We start from the raw sequence: 20603 nt of genomic DNA, 5'->3' as shown, positions 1-20603 counted from the left end.
CAGACGTTGCTATCTGCAAGCTGACTCACTAGAAACAGAGGAGTGTCGGGAGAGCGGAAGCGAGCGAGCAAGGGTCTCGTTACATTAACGATCAATGTTCTGGAGTTTAGTGATCAGGCTTTGCCTAGTCCACTGGACAGAGTACCTTCAGGGATATCCAGTGCACATTCAATCGGACAATACCAAGGCCGTGGGCTTATTTCAATCACCAAGGGGGCACCAGAAGTGTCCTTGCGGCCTTGGAGGTGGCAGGCATCCTCTGGTGGGCGGAACGCTTTGTTTCGGCTCTCTTCCCACTTCACATTCCAGGAGTGGAAAATTGATAGGCAGATTACCTCAGTCAGCAGACCTTGGCTCCAGGGGAATGGTCTTTCCATCTGGAGGTGTTCCAGCAGCTGTGCCTTCGTTGGGGCACTCCAGACGAAGATCTGTTGGCATTTCGGATCAACAGGAAAGTGCAGAGGTTTGTGCCCCGTCTTGGGACCCTCTGGCAGACGCCACAAATGCGCTGGTGGCTCTGTGGGCTCAGTATCAGCTAATGTATGCCTTTCCTCTGCTCAAGTTGCTGCCAAAACATCTTCGCAAGAACGAGGCAGAAGAGTGTCCGGTCATCCTTGTGGCTTCGGACTGGCCTTGCTGAGCTTGTTACGCCGACCTGGTCAGGTTAGTCGCAGACATTCCTTGGAGACTTCCTCTCAGGGAGGATCTGCTGTCTCAAGGACCAATCTTACATCCTGCTTTACAGTCACTGGCTTTGACGTCTTGGCTGTTGAAAGCCAGGTGCTGAAGGACAGGGGATTGTCTGATGCAGTGATCCCCTCTCTGCTTAAAGTGAGAAAAGTGACTTCTAGAAAGATCTATCATCGTACGTGGAAGTCTTACAGTGCGTGGTGTGATTTTCTTGGGGTTCCCCCTCGGCTCTTACTCGGTGACTCAGATATTGGCTTTCCTTCAACTTCAAAATTGTCCTTGAGTACTATCAAGGATCAAGTTTTGGCCTTGGCAATTTTCTTCCAAAGGCCATTTGCCTCCCATTCCCTGGTGCGTAGCTTTTTCCAAGGGGTGCGACACTTGGCTCCTCCGGTGTGACCTCTATTGCCACCTTGGGATCTTAATTTGGTACATGTCGGTTCTCCAGAAACCTCCCTTTGAAAATATTCGGGAGATTCCCCTGCTTACCTTATCTCAGAGGGGGGCCTTCTTTGAGGCCATTACTTCTGCGCGCAGGGTGTCTGAACTGGTGGCGTTGTTCTCCCGGGATAAAGTGGTGCTTTGTCCGGATCTGTCCTTGCTTTCGAAGGTGGTTTCCAGTTTCTATTTAAATGAGGACATTGTGTTACCCTCCTTGTGTCCTAAGCCTAAACATCCTAAGGAATTTGCACTGCCTACTTTGGATGTGGTTCGGGCAATCAGGGTGTTCTTGGTGACTACAGAGTATTTTCGAAAGTGCTTCCTGAGCCTTTCGCCATCAGGCAGGCATCTGTGATTCAGGTTTGCAAGGCGGCTACCTGGTTGTCTGTTCATACCTTCACAAAGTTTTATAAGGTGGATGTGCTGGCATCTGCAGATGCCTCCTTTGGCCACAAAGTTTTGCAGGCTGCCTTTTATGGGTGTTTTAGTCTCCCTTGAGGGTGTTTGTTTTCAGGTGGGTCTCATCTTGTTGTTCTGATGAGTCCTATGTTGCCTGGTTGGCTGTGGTTCAGCCTCGGGGAATTATGTTCTGCTGTTCCCACTCCTCATGGTTTATGGCACTGCTTTGGGACGTCCCTACTGTTATAATGAACAGAGACTGCGTCCGTCAATAAACGATAGAAAAAATTGGATTTTTGTCTTTCCGTAAAAATACTTTTCTCCGAAGTTCATTGATTAATGCAGTACCAGCCCCTCTATTTTGAGTTGGGTTGGTATTGTTTTCTCTGACACTGCTTTGTTACAAATCTGACATCCTATAGAAGGGATATACCCCCTGGGACTGCCCATAGGCGTAGCCAGAACTTTTTTTTCTGCCTAGTGTCCTACTCCTGTAGGGGGCAGTATAACCCTACTGTTATGAAGAACAGAGACTGCGTCAGTCAATGAACTTCAGAGAAAAGGATTTTACGGTAAGACAAAAATCCAATTATTTTGGTAGTGAAAAACGACCATGCCATAACCTTGAGACATGAACAAGAAAATAAATCATTTTAAGGATATAAGGGTAGGCATTTGTTAAAGTGAACGTAAACAAACGAAAAATGTTTTTTAATATAACAATATATTTTTATATATATATAAAAAATAGAAAGAATTTCCGCGCTAATATGATAAATAATTAATAAATATAGGTCAGCAGCCAACACAAAATCAACCAACAGTGACTCAAATTAACAATGAAACATAAAAGTGTAGCGCTAAGAGTATTAATGATCACAAAATTGATAAATAGTGTCCAAATGAATGGAAAAAAAACTACTAATCACAATGATGTTTATAATGAAGAAAAAGAGTGTCCAAATGAATGAGTCCCAATATAAATGATATAAAATAAATTCATAAATCCACGTGCACAATATTGCAAGAAGTGATTCAACCCATGACACCCAGGGTATGTGAAGGAAGGGAACACCTCGGTGATGGGATATGTTAAGCAGCTTACCAGATTTCCTTGGCTGCTCAACTTAATGAGTCAGCCTCTCCCAGCTATTAATCAAGACCGCTGAAGATCCGGTGTTAGAGGAATGCTTAATCGATGCAAGTAGACCACTTCTCAAGAAGCATGTAACAGATCAGTGTAGGGTTCGTGCTCCTCGCCGTCCTTCCCCCACCGGGTCTCCTCTCTGCGGACACACACAATGATGGAGGCGGGAAAGGAAAGAAATCGTCACTTCCGGCTTTGATAATATCAGTTTGGCACCTGCTGAAATCACTTCTGGATTTTTCAAATCACAATAGTGCACAATTGGACTTATCACTTCCCTTTTCCTTTTATATCACCAATTACCATTGAGTTTGTCACTTACCTGCATTTATATGTATGCATAACAATACGATTGCACGCATTTGGCACTTTATATTTATTTCTTTGTATATACACTCATCGCATGCACTTGTCATTTTACCCTATTGACGATTGTTCACCTTGTATTCGCCGTTGCACTTACGGTTTTTTGATATTTTATTTCCTATCACCTTTTATGTAATTTAAAGATACATATATATATATATTTATGAGTATATAATTAGTCTGTTTACATTGATTGCACACTTTATGCACACCACACTTTGATTTTTATATATTCACACAGTGCATTTATTATATACATGTCCTTTTTATCCATCCTCTCTCTTATGTATTTATATATATTTTTACCACATTTAATACTACACTAAATTATTAAATAGACCGCACCCCCCTCTTTACATTATATAGCTTTCGGGCTATAATCAAGGGAGGCTGCAGTCTAGCATATTAGTTACATCCTTATAAACCATAAGTCTATTACTTCTAACATTCTAATTCAAGTCAGTGGGACTGTGCTGGCAAAGCCAATGTTGGAAAAAGTTTCACCCATGAAAATAGGTGAGACAGCCATGGCTACTTTGGTGAGGTAAATAAGTAGATGGTTGGGGATGTTTTAGGTTAGTTTAGGAGGGTAGGGAAAGTGGACTTGTTTACATTTCACTAAAAGTGCACTTGGCCTTTAACTGACAAGTTACATTTAGTAACAGACTTGTCTCAGCATGTGGAAACCAGGATTTTTTTTATTTTTAATATAAATTAGAAAATAAAATTACTATCCATACAAATTACAAAGTTGGATCTATTCATAACTACTGGGGTGTGATTAACAGATTTTATAGTTTTATCCGAAATGCATAATGCTTCTTCCCTTTCCATGACCACCATTCTGTATTGAGCACATAGCATGAAACACATGGCTGGTTTGCCTTTTTTTTTTTTCTTTAATTTTATTTCTTTGTCCTTGTAGGACGTGGAAGTCCCCTTGCACCTTCTCCGTTACGTGTGTCTCTTCTGTGGGAAAAATGGCCTTTCTCTTATGAAGGATTGCTTCGAGTATGGGACCCCAGAGACCCTTCCCTTTCTGATAGCTCATGCATTCATCACTGTTGTTTCCAACGTAAGTTACCCTCCTAAAGTGTTTAAAACATTGGAAATCAAAGTTGGCAAAGTTGGCCATGTATTGCATAATAGTGAGTTTTATGACTGCTTGCATTTTTTGCTCCATTTTGAGTGCTAAAAATTTGCATTGTAATTAAGCAAAATGTTTTGCCCAAGCTCACAATACAGTTTACCTTTTATGCTAAATGTAGCTTGGGAGTGTCATGATTTTGAAGCATTTACTGTAAATATCAATGTTACTGGTTACGTAGGGTTTTGAGTGTATGCCATTAGCTTGGAAAAATAGAAGTGGTCATGAAAAGGGAAATATGGTGGTAATTGTGGTTTGTTTTATTTTATTTCTTTTGTAGATCAGAATATGGTTGCACATCCCTGCTGTTATGCAGCATATTATACCATTTAGAACCTATGTTATAAGGTAAGAGAATGTTTTGCATGTCCCAATTTGGTATTTTTGATGGTATCGCTGTACTGTTCTAGTAGATGGCAAACACTTTCAGTCTTAGCTCTATTATGCAATAGGTTAAGGCCCCTTTCACACAGGGTGGACTCCGATCTGATCAGCAGGTTATTTGTGAGATGATCCCCTGTGGGACGGGATGTCATATCCATGCTTGCTCAGTTTCTGCAGTGCTGACATTTACAGACCTCGCTATGGGATTACATCCGGCTACCTCAGATCTAGTCTGCCAAAATGAAAAAAGCAGCCCTTTACCTTTTTAGCAAACGCAATCAGACTCCGAGGTAGGCGGCTTTTTTCTGACTCTTGTTGTTTACAAGTTAAAATCAGTAATGTTTTCTAGAAAAGTACTTAGAACCCCCAAACATTATATATCTTTCTTTTAAACAGACAAGGAGTCCTACTCAAGGTGGTGTAATTGCCTGATGACTCACACAGGTGCATGCCCCGGCTCGCCTCCGTGAAAACTTGATAAAAGAAAAAGAATTGGCAGCACTCCAGGTTGAGTCAAAATCCAGGTTTATTGACTGGACATCCAAATATGACAATCGTGACAAGGTAGACGCGTTTCACACACTGACTGTGTGCTTAATCATTACTAATGATTAAGCACACAGTCAGTGTGTGAAACGCGTCTACCTTGTCACGATTGTCATATTTGGATGTCCAGTCAATAAACCTGGATTTTGACTCAACCTGGAGTGCTGCCAATTCTTTTTCTTTTATCTTTCTTTTAGCAGACACCCTAGAGAATATAATGGAGATAATTGCAATACTTTAGGTCACACCGTATTTGTGCAGCGGTCTTACAAACGCAATTTTTTTTTTTGGGGGGGGGGGGGGGGAAATACACTTTTTTTAATTAAATAATAAGAAAACAAAGCCCACTTTTATTTTCTATAATGTGAAAGATAATGTTACACCGAGTAAACTGATACCCAACATGTCATGCTTCAAATTTGCGCACACTCGTGGAATGGCGACAAACTTTGGTGCCTAAAAAATCTCCATAGGTGAAGTTTAAACATTTTTATAGGTTACCAGTTACATAGAAGGTCTTGTGCTAGAATTATTGCTCTTGCTGTAATGATCATGGCGATACCACACGTGTGGTTTGAACACCGTTTACATATGTGGGTGCGTCTTTCTTGCGTATGTGTTGGTCGAAGGGACAAAGTGCTTTAAATTATTTTTTTTTTCTTATTTTACATTTTATTTTTGTTTTACATTGTCTCTAAAAAATTTTTTTTGATCACTTTTATTCCTATTACAAGGAACGTTAACATCCCTTGTAATAGAAATAAGCAGTTCAGGTCCTATTTTTAATATGAGATCTGGGGTCAAAAAAAGACCCCAGATCTCACATTTTTTACACTTCAAAGCAAAAAGAAAAATTCTTTAGCCCTTTAAGGCCATTGAGTGAAAGTGACGTTTGAGGTCGCTCTGGTCCTCCAAGGGCATGGTCGAGTGGAGGCCATCTTGCCTTCACTTGACTTCCTGCCCAGCAACACTGAATCGGATCATTTTTTTCTGCTACTGATGGCTCTGGTAAGCGGGGAAAATGACCAGAAAGCGGCAGAAGGGGGGTGGGCACCTCTCCCGCTGCCCTTTAAATTGATCCTGTGGCGAATGCTGCTGGGACCACTTTTATTCTAAAGCGGACCACCTGCCGTGTAAGAAAATACCCGGGTTATGGCAGCTATCTGGTGTCATAACCCCGGTATTTAATGTCAAAGTAGCGACGTAAATACACAATGGGCGTTCCGGAAGTAGTTTTTAAATGGGCATTCGTTCATTTACACCCGTCTGTCCAGAGAGCTGCCTTGACTTCTGTGCAGGTCCGACTGAAAACCAAAAGGCAGACTTGATCATAATGGCTGTGTAAAAGGGGCTTAAGAGCTTGTTTTTTTACACTGTAGCTAGATCCAGTTCAAATCCGTACATAAGACAAAACATGCTAACTAAAGAAATGTAACCTTATCACTTGATGTCAGTTCCTCTGATAAAGTTACTTTGTGGCTGCCTTTGACTTTGGATGTAGGGAGCAGGGTGGAAAATTGTTGGCTGTATAGTGACTGCATCGAAAGAGATGAAGTCACTGCTTGGGTATTTAGCAGCTGACATAAGGAATTAACTTTCAAACGGGAGACTAGGAAAGCAATAGAATTACCTGTACTTTTAGAGCCCTTTTTTGAAACACGGACATCAATGCATCTCTATAGAAAAATGGATGATAATTCATTCACATCAGTTTACATCTGCATCCTTCAACATCAATTTTTTTAAATGGGTCAAATTGCTATTTTTGTTCTTAAAAAAAAAAAAAAAAAAAAAAAAAGTAGCTGATGTAATTGAAAAAAAAAAAAAAAAAAAAAACGGTTAATTTTTGCATCCATAGTGGATGTAAAAAAAACTGATGAGCTGCTGATGGAAAAACTGATGTAAACTTCAACTCCTTTTTTTTTTCTTTTAAATGTTACTGAACTGATAAAATTAACAGTCTTAGGGCTCTTTCACACGGTCCGCCTCCGTAGACGGATCCGTGCTGCTCAGCGGGGATCGATCCGCGATCCCCGCTGAGCCGGCGGATGACAGTTCCGTCTCCGCTTGCAGTGCGGAGAGGGAGGTGTCACAGCCCCTGCTGCTCTCTATTGGGAATCGGATGAGAGCGGACCGCCTGTCCGCTCTCATCCGATCCCCAGGACGGATGGAAAATAGGGTTTCCATCCGTCCGGATTTCACGGACAGGATCGGATGCGGATGGCAGCGGGTGTCACCGCTGACATCCGCTGCGCCATAGGGCTGAATGGGGCATCCGATCAGATCCGCCTAAAAAAACTGACAGGCGGATCTGATCGGACCGCCCGTGTGAAAGAGCCCTTAATGTGTGAAAGGTGCCTTTAAGATTATGCGTTTAGAACCTCTGCCTCTGTCCAAAGATTTTTTTGTTTTTTTTTTTTAAATTGGCCAGGCGCTGCATGCAACATCTGAGTATATTGACACACAGTCAAGCCACAGAATGAAGGGCTTTTCCTGTAGATTGAGGTGTTATATTGGTTTACAGATGCGATTTTCTATTTGCTTTTTTCCAGGTATTTGTGTAAGCTGTCTGACCAGGAGCTGCGGCAGAGTGCGGCTAGGAACATGGCTGACCTTATGTGGAGCACTGTGAAAGAGCCTCTGGACACAGCTTTGTGCTTTGATAAAGAGAGCCTTGACTTGGCTTTCAAATATTTTATGTCACCCACACTAACAATGAGGCTTGCTGGCTTGAGTCAAATAACGGTAGGTGTTTGCCATATCGCTATGGTAACCTCTTAGTAAGAACAGATCTAGTTTTTATTTTTATTGATTAGGTAGAATTGAAAAAAATGAGGTTTTAAAACACCTTTAAAGTTCAGTTCGGAAACCAATGTATTTGCTTTTTGTATTAGAACGGTATTAGAATAGTATTATGCCTATTATAGAAATGTCTTTGTAATATTCCAAAGCTCAGAGATGGGCAGATGCCCATAACGCCTAATCAGAACAAATAGGTGATTTCCCACTGGTTGCCTTAAGATATTGAACTTGCTCCTTCCTTTATGCATATTGTTCAAGGCATTATTTGGGGCTGATCTCCAGAGAACTGCCTGTATTTTCTGTGGGATATGGTCAGCTTTGACTTTTTATTCCTCTTGAAGACCTTGGCAACCATTATGATTTTCCCTTTTACCTTCTATGTGTGATATAGAAAAATCTTCTTTCGGATACTTTGTGATCCAGTTGCGTTTTAACATTGCCAAAAATTTTCGTCTATCTCTTTAGATAGTGTGTTAGCTGTTTTTCCCTTATTTTTTATTTTTTTTTAATAATGGTTTTCTTTTATATAGAACCAACTTCATACTTTTAATGATGTCTGCAACAATGAGTCCTTGGTATCTGACACAGAGACGTGAGTACTTTACTTTTAAGAGAGAAACTGCAGTGTGCTGACATTTGTAATAAAAACATATTTGCCATTCTGAAGCTTCCCTCAAACCACTCTGCATATTACTTAATATATGCTGTGATTCTGTACTTGCCAACTATATGTTGCAGAAATCTCCCTCCACTATGTCTGGCTACAGCCATTTTAACTGTAGGTATCTGAAGCTGCTGCCTGTTCACTTCCTGGATTTACATAGACACACAGCTTTGCAGTTATCATTGGCCCTCCTATGACTCATCCCTCTTCCCTTGCTGGCAAACTCTCACTAGAGTTAGAGAGGGAGAGCTGTGCATGATGTCATTAGCCTAGGCTAATGACCAGACAAGAGAGTAAGTGGGCTGTATAAGGTATTTACTGGTAGAAAAAAAAAAATTGCTATCCAAAGTTTAAACAACAAGGGCAAAGGATTTAATAGATGGAAAGATGAAAAAAAATGACTGAAGAGCCGCTTTAAGTACTTTGTATTATATGTGCCTTATGGGTTTTTAAGAACTGCCTTTGTCACCTAGTTACAGAAATAGTGAAAGTTTTTCAATAAATTTAGTGTACATAAACGTATCTTTATGTTAATGTTTTAACATTTTTTATTTTTAGTGTACATCATGGGACTCAGAGCAACTTCATATCTTTGACAATAGGGTTATGCTGCCACCTTTATATGATTGGACACTGACAAAAAAAGACAGTAAATCTCCTAGGTCCTCCCAGCTAGGCAAGGCTTCAGTTCTCTTACTAGTGTAAGATGGTCATGTATGTGCCATCTCTGCATAAAAAGGTAGCTAGCTTTTCATTGGCTCCATCTGGGATTAGGAGACCAGCACAGTCGCATCACTCATTCACCGTGTCCTGTGAATGGAAAACTACAAGTCCTGACAGCCTTGGAGGCTGTCGGCTTGTATTTCTTAAACTACCACAGCGATGTAAGGGCTGTGGTAGCGAATTGATTCTGTCAGAGTGTATCGGCTTGCCCAGTCAGGCACGAGCTAGCATATACACTAACGGGTCTGTAGGAGTCCTGCATGGCATCAGGGATCTGCTAATTGCTGGGGCAATGTTTTACAGGCTCCTACAACAAAAAATAATAAATGTACGTTTTTTTTTTATCTGCAAAAAAAGTGCATTTATTTTTTTTGTATAAAGGTGAATGTATCCTTTAAGGCCTGATCTTGTCACATAAGAGCAAGAGGGATCCAACTAGTGGAGATACCAAAACAAGCAGAAGCCTGGGGGATTTCCCACACCATTAGCTTCTCCGTGATCACCCTGAAGGACTCCATGCAGCATCTTTATCTTCAGGGGTCTTGTCTGTTCACGTGTGCAGGCTTTGGTCAGTGAAATTACCCTGCAAGAAGCATGTGGAACGTTTACCTTTTTCAAGGCGAAAGTAAGTTTGGTACTGCTTTGTAAGATTACATCCAGAAAATGACAGCGGGTAAGAGTACCCGGTTACTTATTAAAAGTGTAAGCCTACATTTCAAAAACGTGCCCCTCCTATTTCCAAAAAGCATTCCTGTTGCCAGTCTCAGGCCTCTGGCTCTAAGCCCAAACCCAGTCCCAGTTCCGTTCAAAACCATGGACTCCAAAGCCGCTAAACTGGGGGACAAGTGCTCTTACAATGATGGGGCATCTCCACTAATTCAGGTGGGTTTGCCAGTCCTTTGCATTGATTTGAATGATAAATACATCCTCAATATTTTGGCTGCAGCTACAAGCTGGAATTTTATAGCTTTCACCATCTGCGTTTCTGTGTTTAAATATTTTCTTGAATCCACAAAAAGGTTTGCTCTTTTGCAAGCTCTCAATTGTCTTCGGTCTCAAGGAGTGAAGATTCCGGTTACAGAGGGTGAAAAATGTCACAGTTGCTTCTCTGACCTTTTCCGTTTCTGAAATCATTGGCAATGTTAGTCTGGTCTTGGATCTGAAGAGGCTTGGCAAGTTCCTTCCATTGCAGAAGTTCTGGATGAAATCAGTGCAGTCTATGCTGATCTCTCTAGCAGGGAGATTTCCTGGCAACAAAGGATATCAAAGAAGTTTACCTGCATGTTCCAATCTTTCCACCTCACCAGAGGTTTCTGCAGATTGTGGTAGAGGACCGCCAGTCAGTTTGCGTGCCTGTCCATAGCTCCCAGAGTGTTCACCAGGGTAATGGCTGAGGCTCTGGGGCTCCTTCATACCCAGGGTACCCCTATTATAGGATACCTAGACAATTGACTCTTGAGGAAGCACTTACTGCTAGAGATCAATGTTTTTCTTATGGTGTGTGCTCTGGAAAGATTCAGATGGGTTCTGAATTTACAGAAGTCAGCCTCAACACCGGGGTTGGAATATTTAAGTTTGATCCTAGATGCTGTACAGGTGAGAGCGATCCTCCCTCTGGGCAAATGTCTTGACCTCTCAGGTGATCTTGTTCAATACGCAGACAAAGTTCTTGATTTGTTTTTGCATGAGGGTTCAGGAAAAGATGGTAGCCTCCTTTTTGAGTCAGTGACTTTTGCCCAGTTGAATTCCAGGCTCCTCTAGCAGAATGTTTTAGCGGCATGAAACAGGAGGACAGAGTCATTTAATTCCCTGATATTGGACCCAAACATAAGACTGGTCCACTCTCTTGACTGGTAGATCTCCTCAGGGATGCTGGAGATGGGAAAATCACTCCTTCCTCCATCTTAAAGGGTCTTGACAGTGGACGCTAGCCTGATGGGCTAGGTTGGAGTTTTGGATAATATCTCAGTCTAGGGAACTTGGTCCCTGCAGGAGAGGTCGTTGCCAGTTGACATCCTAGAATTTTGAGGGTGCTTTGCCTTGCCCTACTGCATTAGTTGGTGCAAGCTGACGGGCCTTCATGTAAGGGTCCACTCAGACAATGCTGTGACACTGGTGTACTTATTTAAGGTGGCACCAGAAGTCCGGTTTAGGAGGAAGTGGATAACCTCCTGTCTGCTGCCCTGTCCACCGTCCTTATTTTAGGTATGGAAAATTGGATGGCAACAATTGTTGCAGGGGGAGTTGGCTCTTCAACCAGAGGTGTTCGAGGAACTCTGATGATAGTGGGAGACCCCAGAAGTGGATCTTGTGGCATCCAGATTCAATTTGAAATTGCACAGGTTTGTCTCCAGAATCAGGGATCCTTTAGCTTTTTTTGGTGGATGCTTTGGTGATAATTTGCCCTAGTTTATGCCTTCCCACTGTTGCTACTTCTGCTCCACAGAATTTGAGTCAAAGGAATTTCAGAGATCCTGATCACCCTGGGCTGGCCCAGGAGAATATGGTACACCCAACATTGTAGAAATGTTGGCATACAACCCTTGGCTACTTTTAATGGCGAGACTGCTGTAGCCAGGGCCTTGAGAGACAAGGGAGTCTCTGATTCAGTCATTCCTCAGTCATTCCTATCTTGCTAAAAGCTTGGAAATCGACTTTTAAGAAAGATTTACCACACAACTTGGAAATCTTATTTTGCCTGGTGTGAGTCTAGAGGATTTAATCATCGCAAGTACGTCATGCCTTGCATCCTGGCTTTTCTCCAATCTGAAGTTGAGCATGGTGTGGTCTTGAGTATGATAAAGGGTCAGATTTTGGCTTTGGAAGTTCTGAATTGATTACCCGGGCTTTCTTTTGTGCCTAAGAGGGTTTCTTCATTCCATCTCAATCAAGACATCCTGTTGCCCCCTTTCTGTCTAAGCTGCAGATGTTGATGGTCAAGGCTCTTCAAACTATATATGTGTTACCTGAAGTTGACTGCTACAATTCGTTAGTAATCCCTTTTTGTGCTTCCTGAAGGCCCAAGGATGTGTCCACGCATATTCCAAATTACCATGTTATGTTGGATTTGTCAGCTTATTATAGTCTAAAGGACAACCATTTTTGGTGATGTGTGATCAATACATGACTGCTCATTTTGCCAAGTGTTGGTGCTTCCTGTGCTGTCATCTGGCTTCGGTAGCTCAAATTTTTAAAGCTGCTACCTGGTCTTTTGCTCATACTTTAATTAAGTTGTATAGCTGCTTTGGACGCAACCATTGGTCGGCGTGTTTCTAAAGTGCTTACCTTAATTTGGCTTACTTTTTTGGTGCCAGTTGTATTCTTGCAGTGTTGCACCCCATCAAATTCAGGCTTTGGACCATCCCTTTCGTTATGGATATGATCCTTGGTTTCCTGTGATGTCCAATAAAGAAAATGGTATTTTTGGTTTAACTGTAAAATCCTTTTATCCCAGTGTGTGTGTGTGTGTGTGTGTGTGTGTGTGTGTGTGTGTGTGTGTGTGTGTGTGTATATATATATATATATATATATATATATATATATATTTTTTTTTTTTTTTTTGCATAAAGCTATAGATAATCTTGCCTACAGCATATCCCCAAAATTGTAACATTGGTCTGCGAAAACCTGACCCTTGAAGGCTTAATGTATCCATCATTTTTAGAAAATTGCTGTTTAGTGAAGTAATTTCTCTGGGACTGATTTATGAAACTCTGAGCAAAAGCTGAATGCAGCAAGGGAATTCGGCTGTTTGACAGTTGCAGGTTATACGTTTGCTTTATTTGTCCTAAATCGGACCCTTGCTGTTTGCCTGGTTCAATACCAGGAACAATTAATAATCTGTTGTCTTGTTTCAGATCTATCGCAAAGGAGCTTGCAGATTGGCTCATCAGCAATAATGTGGTGGAACATATTTTTGGACCAAATCTACACATTGAGGTTGGTGTATTGATTTATTGTATATTCATTTCTTTTCACACTTTAAATTATTTAAAATAAAAGCCCTCTTTTTTTTTTTTCTTTACAGATCATCAAACAGTGCCAAGTTATCCTAAACTTTCTGGCTGCAGAAGGCCGGCTGAGCACGCAACACATTGACTGTATTTGGGCAGCTGCACAGGTGTGATGTTTTTACTTTTTTTTTTTTTTTTTTTATATCCTTTAACCACTTTACCACTAGAGCATTTTGCTGTCTTACGTCTGGGCCACTTTTTGCGATTCGGCGCTGTGTGACTTTAACTGACAATTGCGCGGTCATGCGACGCCGTACCCAAACGAAATTTTATGTCCTTTTTTTCCCACAAACAGAGCTTTCTTTTGGTGGTATTTGATCACCTGTGCGATTTTTAATTTGTGCGCTATAAACAAAAAAAGAGCGTTTATTTTGAAAAAATAACTATTTTTAACTTTTTTTTATATGAAATTCCCCCCAAAAAAGATGTAAAAAACAATTTTTTTTTAAATTTTTGGCCAGTTTGTTTTCTGCTACCCATGTTTGGTAAAAAAAATCGCAATAAGCGTATTTTGATTGGTTTGCGCAAAAGTTATTGCGTTTACTAACAAAGGGAAAGATTTCTGTCATTTTTGGTGTTTTTTTTTTTTAACGAGTAATGGCGGCGATCTGCGATTTTTTTTTTTTTTTTTTTTGCGGGACTGCGACATTGCGGCGGACAGATTGGACCCTTGACTGACATTTTTGACACTTTTGGGGGTACCAGTGACATTGCTGCAGTAATCGGTGCTATAAATATGCACTGTTACTGTAAAAATGACACTGGCAGGGAAGGGGTTAATTTTATTGGAGAGGGAGGGGTTAATGTATGCCTGGTGCTTACTGACGTGTGGGGGGGGGGGGGGGGGTGAATGTGTGAGACAGGGACAGATCGGATGTCCAGCTATGCTGAACACTCCGATCTGTCACTCCCTGTCACTGAGGAGATCCGCCCGCTCTGTTTACACAGGCGGGCGGATCTCCAAACTGGATTCCCCGACGATCAGGGCAGAGCAGCGGCGATCGCCGCCGCTCCTCCCCTGGCCCGACTCCCGCTGTGAATGAAAACAGCGGGAGCGCGCCGCCTACAGGGGGAGGAGTCTGGCGACGTAGGTCTACGTTGTCAGACGGGAACGAGCCACTTTGCCGCAGTAGTACTCCGGTACATTGGGGTAAAGTGGTTAAGGGGCACAGAATTCTTGAACACCTGGGTTATACTTCTGCCTACATGAGGTTTACACATTAAAAACATAAATTTTACCACCAATTTATTTATTTATTTTTTTCCCTCAGTAATTTTAATCAACACTTAAATCACATTGTTTGACTTAGTGAGCTGTCCAGAGCCATGGCTCAGACTCTGGTATTACCCAGTCTCTGAAGACTCCTACTGTGAGTAAGACCTTCGGGTTGAAGTCTCTTGGTATTTACTCAGTCTAACTTTAGAAGCCCTACCAGCACCCCACTGCACTAATAAATTGCAGGCTAACCTAAAATGCGACTTTCTCTATTGTCCATCGACAGGCGCAGCCTCATCTTCATGAGCTGAGTGGGTTTATGCTCCTCCCATCAGGAGTAGTCTAGGCAGGGAAATTTGAATACACGCCCCAGGGGGCTGTCCCTCCAGGCATAAATTCCCACTGCACAACCCAGCACATCAGTTTGTTTTCTGCCTAGAGAAGGAGTAGACCTAGGTTTCCTGCTGGGACTCCGGTCTCCATTTTTTTTATTTTTTTCAGAATATTTTCTTTTATTTCTCTTTACTCACTTGCTAGCTAGTGTTCAGGGAAGAATTTCCTGGGAATCTACAAGCAATGATGCCGGCTGGGGCTTTGTACTGGATAATCTAGATCCTTATGGTCCCCCCAGTCTGGTCTACGAGCATGAGCAGGTTATGGTTCTGACCTAGGCCTATCCACGACGGTGCACCCTTGTCCAGAGGGCCTGCGAGCGGATGCCTCGCCGGGACGCAGCGACCCAGAACGCCCTGAGTCACATCAAATCCCTTGGCTGGCAGAACCCCCACTTCAGCTGGGAGGCAGTCTGCCTGGAGCAGAGCCCACCTGGTCCATGGTATGGTGAGTAACTGTGCCCCCTTGCCCCTGCTGGCCTTGGGGGAGGGATCCCCCTCCCCAGGGGATAATGGGATTTGTGCCTCCCAAGAGAATCCCCCCCCCCCCGGCCTACCCAGTCTGTGTCCTTCCCTCTCCCTGTCCCTGCGAGAGGCTGTGTGTCTGGAGTGCTCTGGGGGGGGGGGGGGTGACATGGTACCTTGTGCTTGCTGGTCCCTGTTGTGATTCCTGAGGCCTTCATGTGTCGGTCCCTAGCTGCATGGTGCACCTTGGGCGCCGCCATCTTAGGTGCTGGCTATGGAATTTTTTTTCCCCATAGACTTGTATGGGGCGGCCATTTTCCCTGCAAATTCCTATGTTTTGTATGGGCATCCATCTTTGTGTAGCCCTGGTGCTATACTTGGCAGTGTATCCCTACCAGACGACATCACTTCCTGTGTGGTAATTTCCTGCTACTGAGCCGAGGTCACTTCCTGATTCAGGAGGCTGTGTGTTTGAGGAGGTAAAGTATTGAGGGTCCCTGCGGGCATATCCTTGCACTTTCTGCTATCAGTTTGATTTAAAGGGGCTCCCTGCAGACCGCTGTGATCGGTGGTGGATACCGCGTTCTTAAAGCTACAGTACTCTGTTTTTGCAATTTGCCCTATGGAGTCCCAAACTGGAATATAACCCTCAGACCCACTCTGTGTGCCTCCCGGACAGTCCGGAGCGCAGTTGCTGGCTGCGATTTCAGCTGTCCTGGAAAGCCTGGCGACTAAAGTTGATTTAGTCTTGAAAAAGGTTGATAGCCGTAAATGGCTGCTGCCTTCTCCATCTGTGGAGGGGGTCCTCTGATTCAGAGGCTGATGTGGTTTTCCTGCATGCTCCCCTTCCAAAGGGGTCACTTTCCACGCAGTCAGATGGTGAAGAGGACATGTTGTCTTCAGCTGCAGCGCGGGAAAGTGCTTTGGTGGAAGCCCTGATTTCATTGCGGGATACTTTAAAATTGGCTTATGAGCCCATCCCGGCAGGGACGTGGGTGGCTTTTGGCTCTCAGAAGTCTCCAAAAGCTGACAGGGTTTTCCCTGTTTCCCAACACTTTTCACAATATTGTGAATGACCAATGGCGGCGCATTAAGCACGTGTTAGTGGTGCCAAAATGCTTTAAACGCCGGTATCCTTTTTCTGAAAAGGTTTCCGACCAATGGACGGTGCCACCTAAAGTGGACCATCCTGTTTCCAGATTAAACAAATCTACTCTTGTGCCTGTGGCGGATTCCCCAGTTTTTATGGATTCAGTGGACAGGCGGGTAGAATCCTTTCCCGCCATCTTCACGTGCTGGCGGGTTCCATTTTGAAACAGTTTTTTGTGTCTTTGCTAGTCTCTCAGACGGTGACGGACTGGATTAGTGGTTTGCGGTAGTCTTTGGACCCCGAGACTGTTCCTTCGGAACAGCTGGAACTGTTGGACCAGGTGAATCCAGGCTCTGTTGTTCCTGTGTGATGCGTCTATGGATGAGGCTACCCTGGTGGCCAGGGTCTCGGCCGTGGGCATTGTTTTAAGACGCATAGCCTGGTTGAAGAGCTGGTCAGCTGACCAAGCTTATAAAAATGCCTTAGCTGATCTCCCCTTTCTGGAAGACAGGTTGTTTGGCGACTCATTGGATGAGTTGATCAAGGGCCTGACTGGCGGGAAGAGTACTCTTTTTTTTCCTCAATCCTCCAAGGGTAAGACACCCCGTCCTAAGCGGGCTCCCTCCTTTTCTGCTCATAAACAGTTTTTTTGTGCCTCCTGGGTGCAAGAAAATGGTAAGCCATTCAGAACTTCTGGAAGTGCTAAGAAACCCTGGGACAAGTCCAAGGCCGGTCAGTGCTGCAGACAAGTCCTCTTCAGCATGAAGGGGCGCCCTCACCTGTCTTAGAGGTGGGGGGACGTCTGCGCTTCTTTCAGGAACCCTGGACTTCCTTCATTCAGGACAAATGGGTTCGCAAACTGGTTTGTTCCGGGTACAAGATCGAATTCTGGTCCCGGCCATGAGACAGTTTTTTTCAGTCAAATCCTCACCTGCCCCCGGAGCATTTGAAGGATCTACGGGAGGCTGTGGGAGATCTCCTGGCTCAAGTGGTGATTGTGCCAGTTCCCCAACAGGAACACTCTCAAGGTTTTTATTCAAACCTGTTCACCTTGCCCAGAAAGGAGGGCAAGGTGTGTCTAATCCTTGACCTTAAGGCTCTGAACCGCTTTGTGCGGGTGCAGAAATTCTGAATGGAGTCCATTCGGTCGGTGGTGGCATCTTTGAATCAGGGGAATTTTCTGGCTTCCATCGATCTCAAAGATGCGTATCTCCACGTCCCCTTATTCAAGGGACATCAGCGATTCCTCCGCTTCGCGGTGGCAGAAGAGCACTTTCAATTTGTGGTGTTATTCTTTGGTCTCGCCTCGGCTCCCAGGGTTTTTTTCCAAGGTCCTAGCCCCTGTGCGAGCCTTGTTGTGTCGACGAGGTATCTCCATTGTGGGGTATGTGGATGATCTCCTGTTGTGAGCAGTTTCCCATTCGGATCTGAATCAGATGAAGCATCTCCATCAAAATTCGGACCCTTCAGGACTTGGGGTGGATGATCAATGTCACCAAATCTGCCCTGACTCCATCTGTGCGGGTTACCTATCTGGGGCTGATCCTCGACTCTCCTCTGGCGAGGGTCTTCCTTCCCTTGGACAAGCTTCAGAAGTTGCAAAGGGCGGTCCAATTGCTGATGAAGGCCGATCAGTCCTCCTTGTGGGCTTGCTTGAGGGCCCTGGGTCTGGTGGTCTCGACCTTTGAAGCAGTCCCGTTTGCTCAGTCTCACACAAGACGGCTGCAGAAAGAGATTCTGACATAATGGAACAGAGAACCTCGTCCTTGGACCTTAAGATTCGGTTGAGCCATCTCACGAAGTCGGCTCTCTCTTGGTGGCTCCAGCCACCTGTCCTGTGCCATGGCAAGTCCTTCCTGCCTGTATTTTTGACTGTGGTCACCACGGACACCAGCCTATCAGGCTGGTGTGGAGTGCTGTGGAAGCTCAGGGGACTTGGGCATTGGAAGAGTCTTCCTTGCCAATCAATATTCTGGAGCTCAGAGCGATCAAGCTTTGCCTGTTCCACTGGACGAGTTGTCTACATGGCTCCCTGGTTCGGGTCCAGTCGGACAATGCCACGGCTGTGGCTTAAATCAATCATCAAGGGGGCACCAGGAGTGCCCTGGAGGCCACAGAGGTGGCCGAGATTCTGGTATGGGCGGAACATAATGTTCCGGCTCTTTCCGCAGTCCACATCCCGGGTGGGGAGAATTGGCAAGCAGATTACCTGTGCCTCAACAGGAAAGTTCAGAGGTTTGTGGCCAGGTCTCGGGATCCTCTGGCCGACGCCACAGATGCTCTGGTGGCTCCTTGGACTCAGTTTTGCCTGATATATGCCTTCCCTCCTCTAGTTCTGCTAAGGTTTCTTCGCAGGGTGGCGATGGAGGGCATTCCGGTCGTTCTGGTGGCACCAGACTGGCCTCGGCGGTCTTGGTATGCAGAGCTGGTAAAAAATGGTCGTGGATCTTCCATGACGTCTTCCTTTGCGGGAAGATCTGCTATCTCGGGGACCTTTTCTGAATGAGCACACTGTGTGATGCTGATCACTCAATCAGATTTGTTTGACAGTTTTGGTCTTTTGTGATTCCATGCTGTCTATTCCTGAAAATATATATTTCTCTTACGTCCTCCGACAGTCGCCGCCACTTCATAATCTTCACTAATGGGGTATTTGACCTTTTGCTCCGCAGGAGTAGCTAGGCAACAAGATTTGTTAATATCAAAGCTTTTAGCATATCACACCCCTAGGGGGTGGTCCCCTCAGTCAATACCTCCCTGCTTCCTGCATTCTCAACTCAGTTTCTAATGCCTAGCTTAGGAGTAGCTGGCTGATCCTGTGCTGGGGCTTTCAGTCTTAGCCTTCTATCCTCTTTTTGATTTTATTTTGAGTATTTTTCTCTTTCTTTTACTTAGCTGTTCTTTTTCTCAGCATTAGTTTAGTTTCTTCGGATGAAGATGATCATGCGGAGCTGGGTCTCGGACTGGCCACCCTGGATCCCAAGGTTCAGGGCCAGGGGCTTCCCAGCCTGCTTCCCAGGGGCTTCCCAGCCTGCCATCGAGCGTTCAGCTCAGGTTTCCCTGGCATATTGAAAGACCCATCCCTGTTCGCTGCAGGGATGCTGTCTGTGAGGTGGCTACCTCCACTGCGCCCTGACTGCGACACTCCCTGTCCTCAGTGCAGCGGTTTGGTCGCTGGAGAAGGCTCCCCACGCCATCCGGACTGGTAAGTGCAATTCTATGTGGGGACCTGTCTGTTTTGGGTGTCAGTCTGTGACTGTGTGACCCTGCATGTCTGTGTATCTGCTGAGCTCGCTGTCAGATTCCTGTGTGGAATAGCTGCCTTTCTGTGGGCTGCGGGGGAGGGGCGGGCGGGCTCTCCCACTCTGCTATGAGAGAGTATGGGGCAGACTAGGTTTGGACATGCTGTGCGGCGATCGATCATACAGCCACATGTCGGCGCCATTTTCTCATTGCCTAAAATGCCTCAGCCGAGCGGCCATGTTTGTGTAGCCTGAATAGGCTTTATAGGGCGGTCAGTCATTGCATCACTTCCTTTTTGCTCTGGAACAGCGATCGGTGGCAGCAGCCTGTGTGGTCTCTCCAGGTTTTTACTTTTTCCTGTAATTCCTTGCTCAGTGTCCTTATCCCTGTTGGGGTCGATACATACAGTAGTGTGCGGTGGGCTACGCTCGCCGCGGTCTTAAAGGGGCAGTCCTCCTTTTTCAATTATTGCTGGGGCATGGATTCTCAGGATTGCAAGTTTCCTCCCACCTTTGAATAAATCCACTGCGATCCCTGCTGAGGATACCCCGGTGTTTCGGGACCCTACGGACAGGAGATTGGAGTCTCTTGCCCGTCATGCTTATACGGTTGCTGGTTCTATGCTGAAGCCTATTTTTGCTTCCATTTTGGCAGCCCAGGCTATTGCGGATTGGGCGCAGGTGCTCAGGCGCACCCTGGTGGCTGACTCTGCTCCACCGACAACATTGGCTATGGTGGATCAAATTCATCAGGGTGTCATGTATTTGTGCGATGCGGACTTGGATTTAGTCCCTTTGGCTGCACGCCTCTCAAGTGTGGCGGCATTGAACCGTCGCCTGATATGGCTGAAATGTTGGTCGGTTGACCAATCCTCT

The 20603-nt window shown here is 44.6% G+C and overlaps 1 protein-coding gene across 1 annotated transcript in view; it reads left to right on the top strand.

The window, feature by feature from the left end:
• Positions 1–20603, top strand: part of USP34 (ubiquitin specific peptidase 34) — a 600284-nt gene that overhangs the window by 114224 nt on the left and 465457 nt on the right. The window contains exons 5-10 of the mRNA XM_082250967.1: positions 3969–4118; positions 4471–4538; positions 7673–7865; positions 8453–8514; positions 13167–13248; positions 13337–13429. Coding sequence (XP_082107093.1) covers positions 3969–4118; positions 4471–4538; positions 7673–7865; positions 8453–8514; positions 13167–13248; positions 13337–13429 — 648 coding nt within the window. The remainder of the gene's footprint in view (positions 1–3968; positions 4119–4470; positions 4539–7672; positions 7866–8452; positions 8515–13166; positions 13249–13336; positions 13430–20603) is intronic.

The sequence above is a fragment of the Pelophylax lessonae genome (genome assembly GCF_965119305.1).
Source record: "Pelophylax lessonae genome assembly, chromosome: 3".
Classification (NCBI taxonomy): domain Eukaryota; kingdom Metazoa; phylum Chordata; class Amphibia; order Anura; family Ranidae; genus Pelophylax; species Pelophylax lessonae.
The sequence above is the reverse complement of the archived record's forward strand: the minus strand, read 5'-3'. Positions and strand labels throughout refer to the sequence as shown.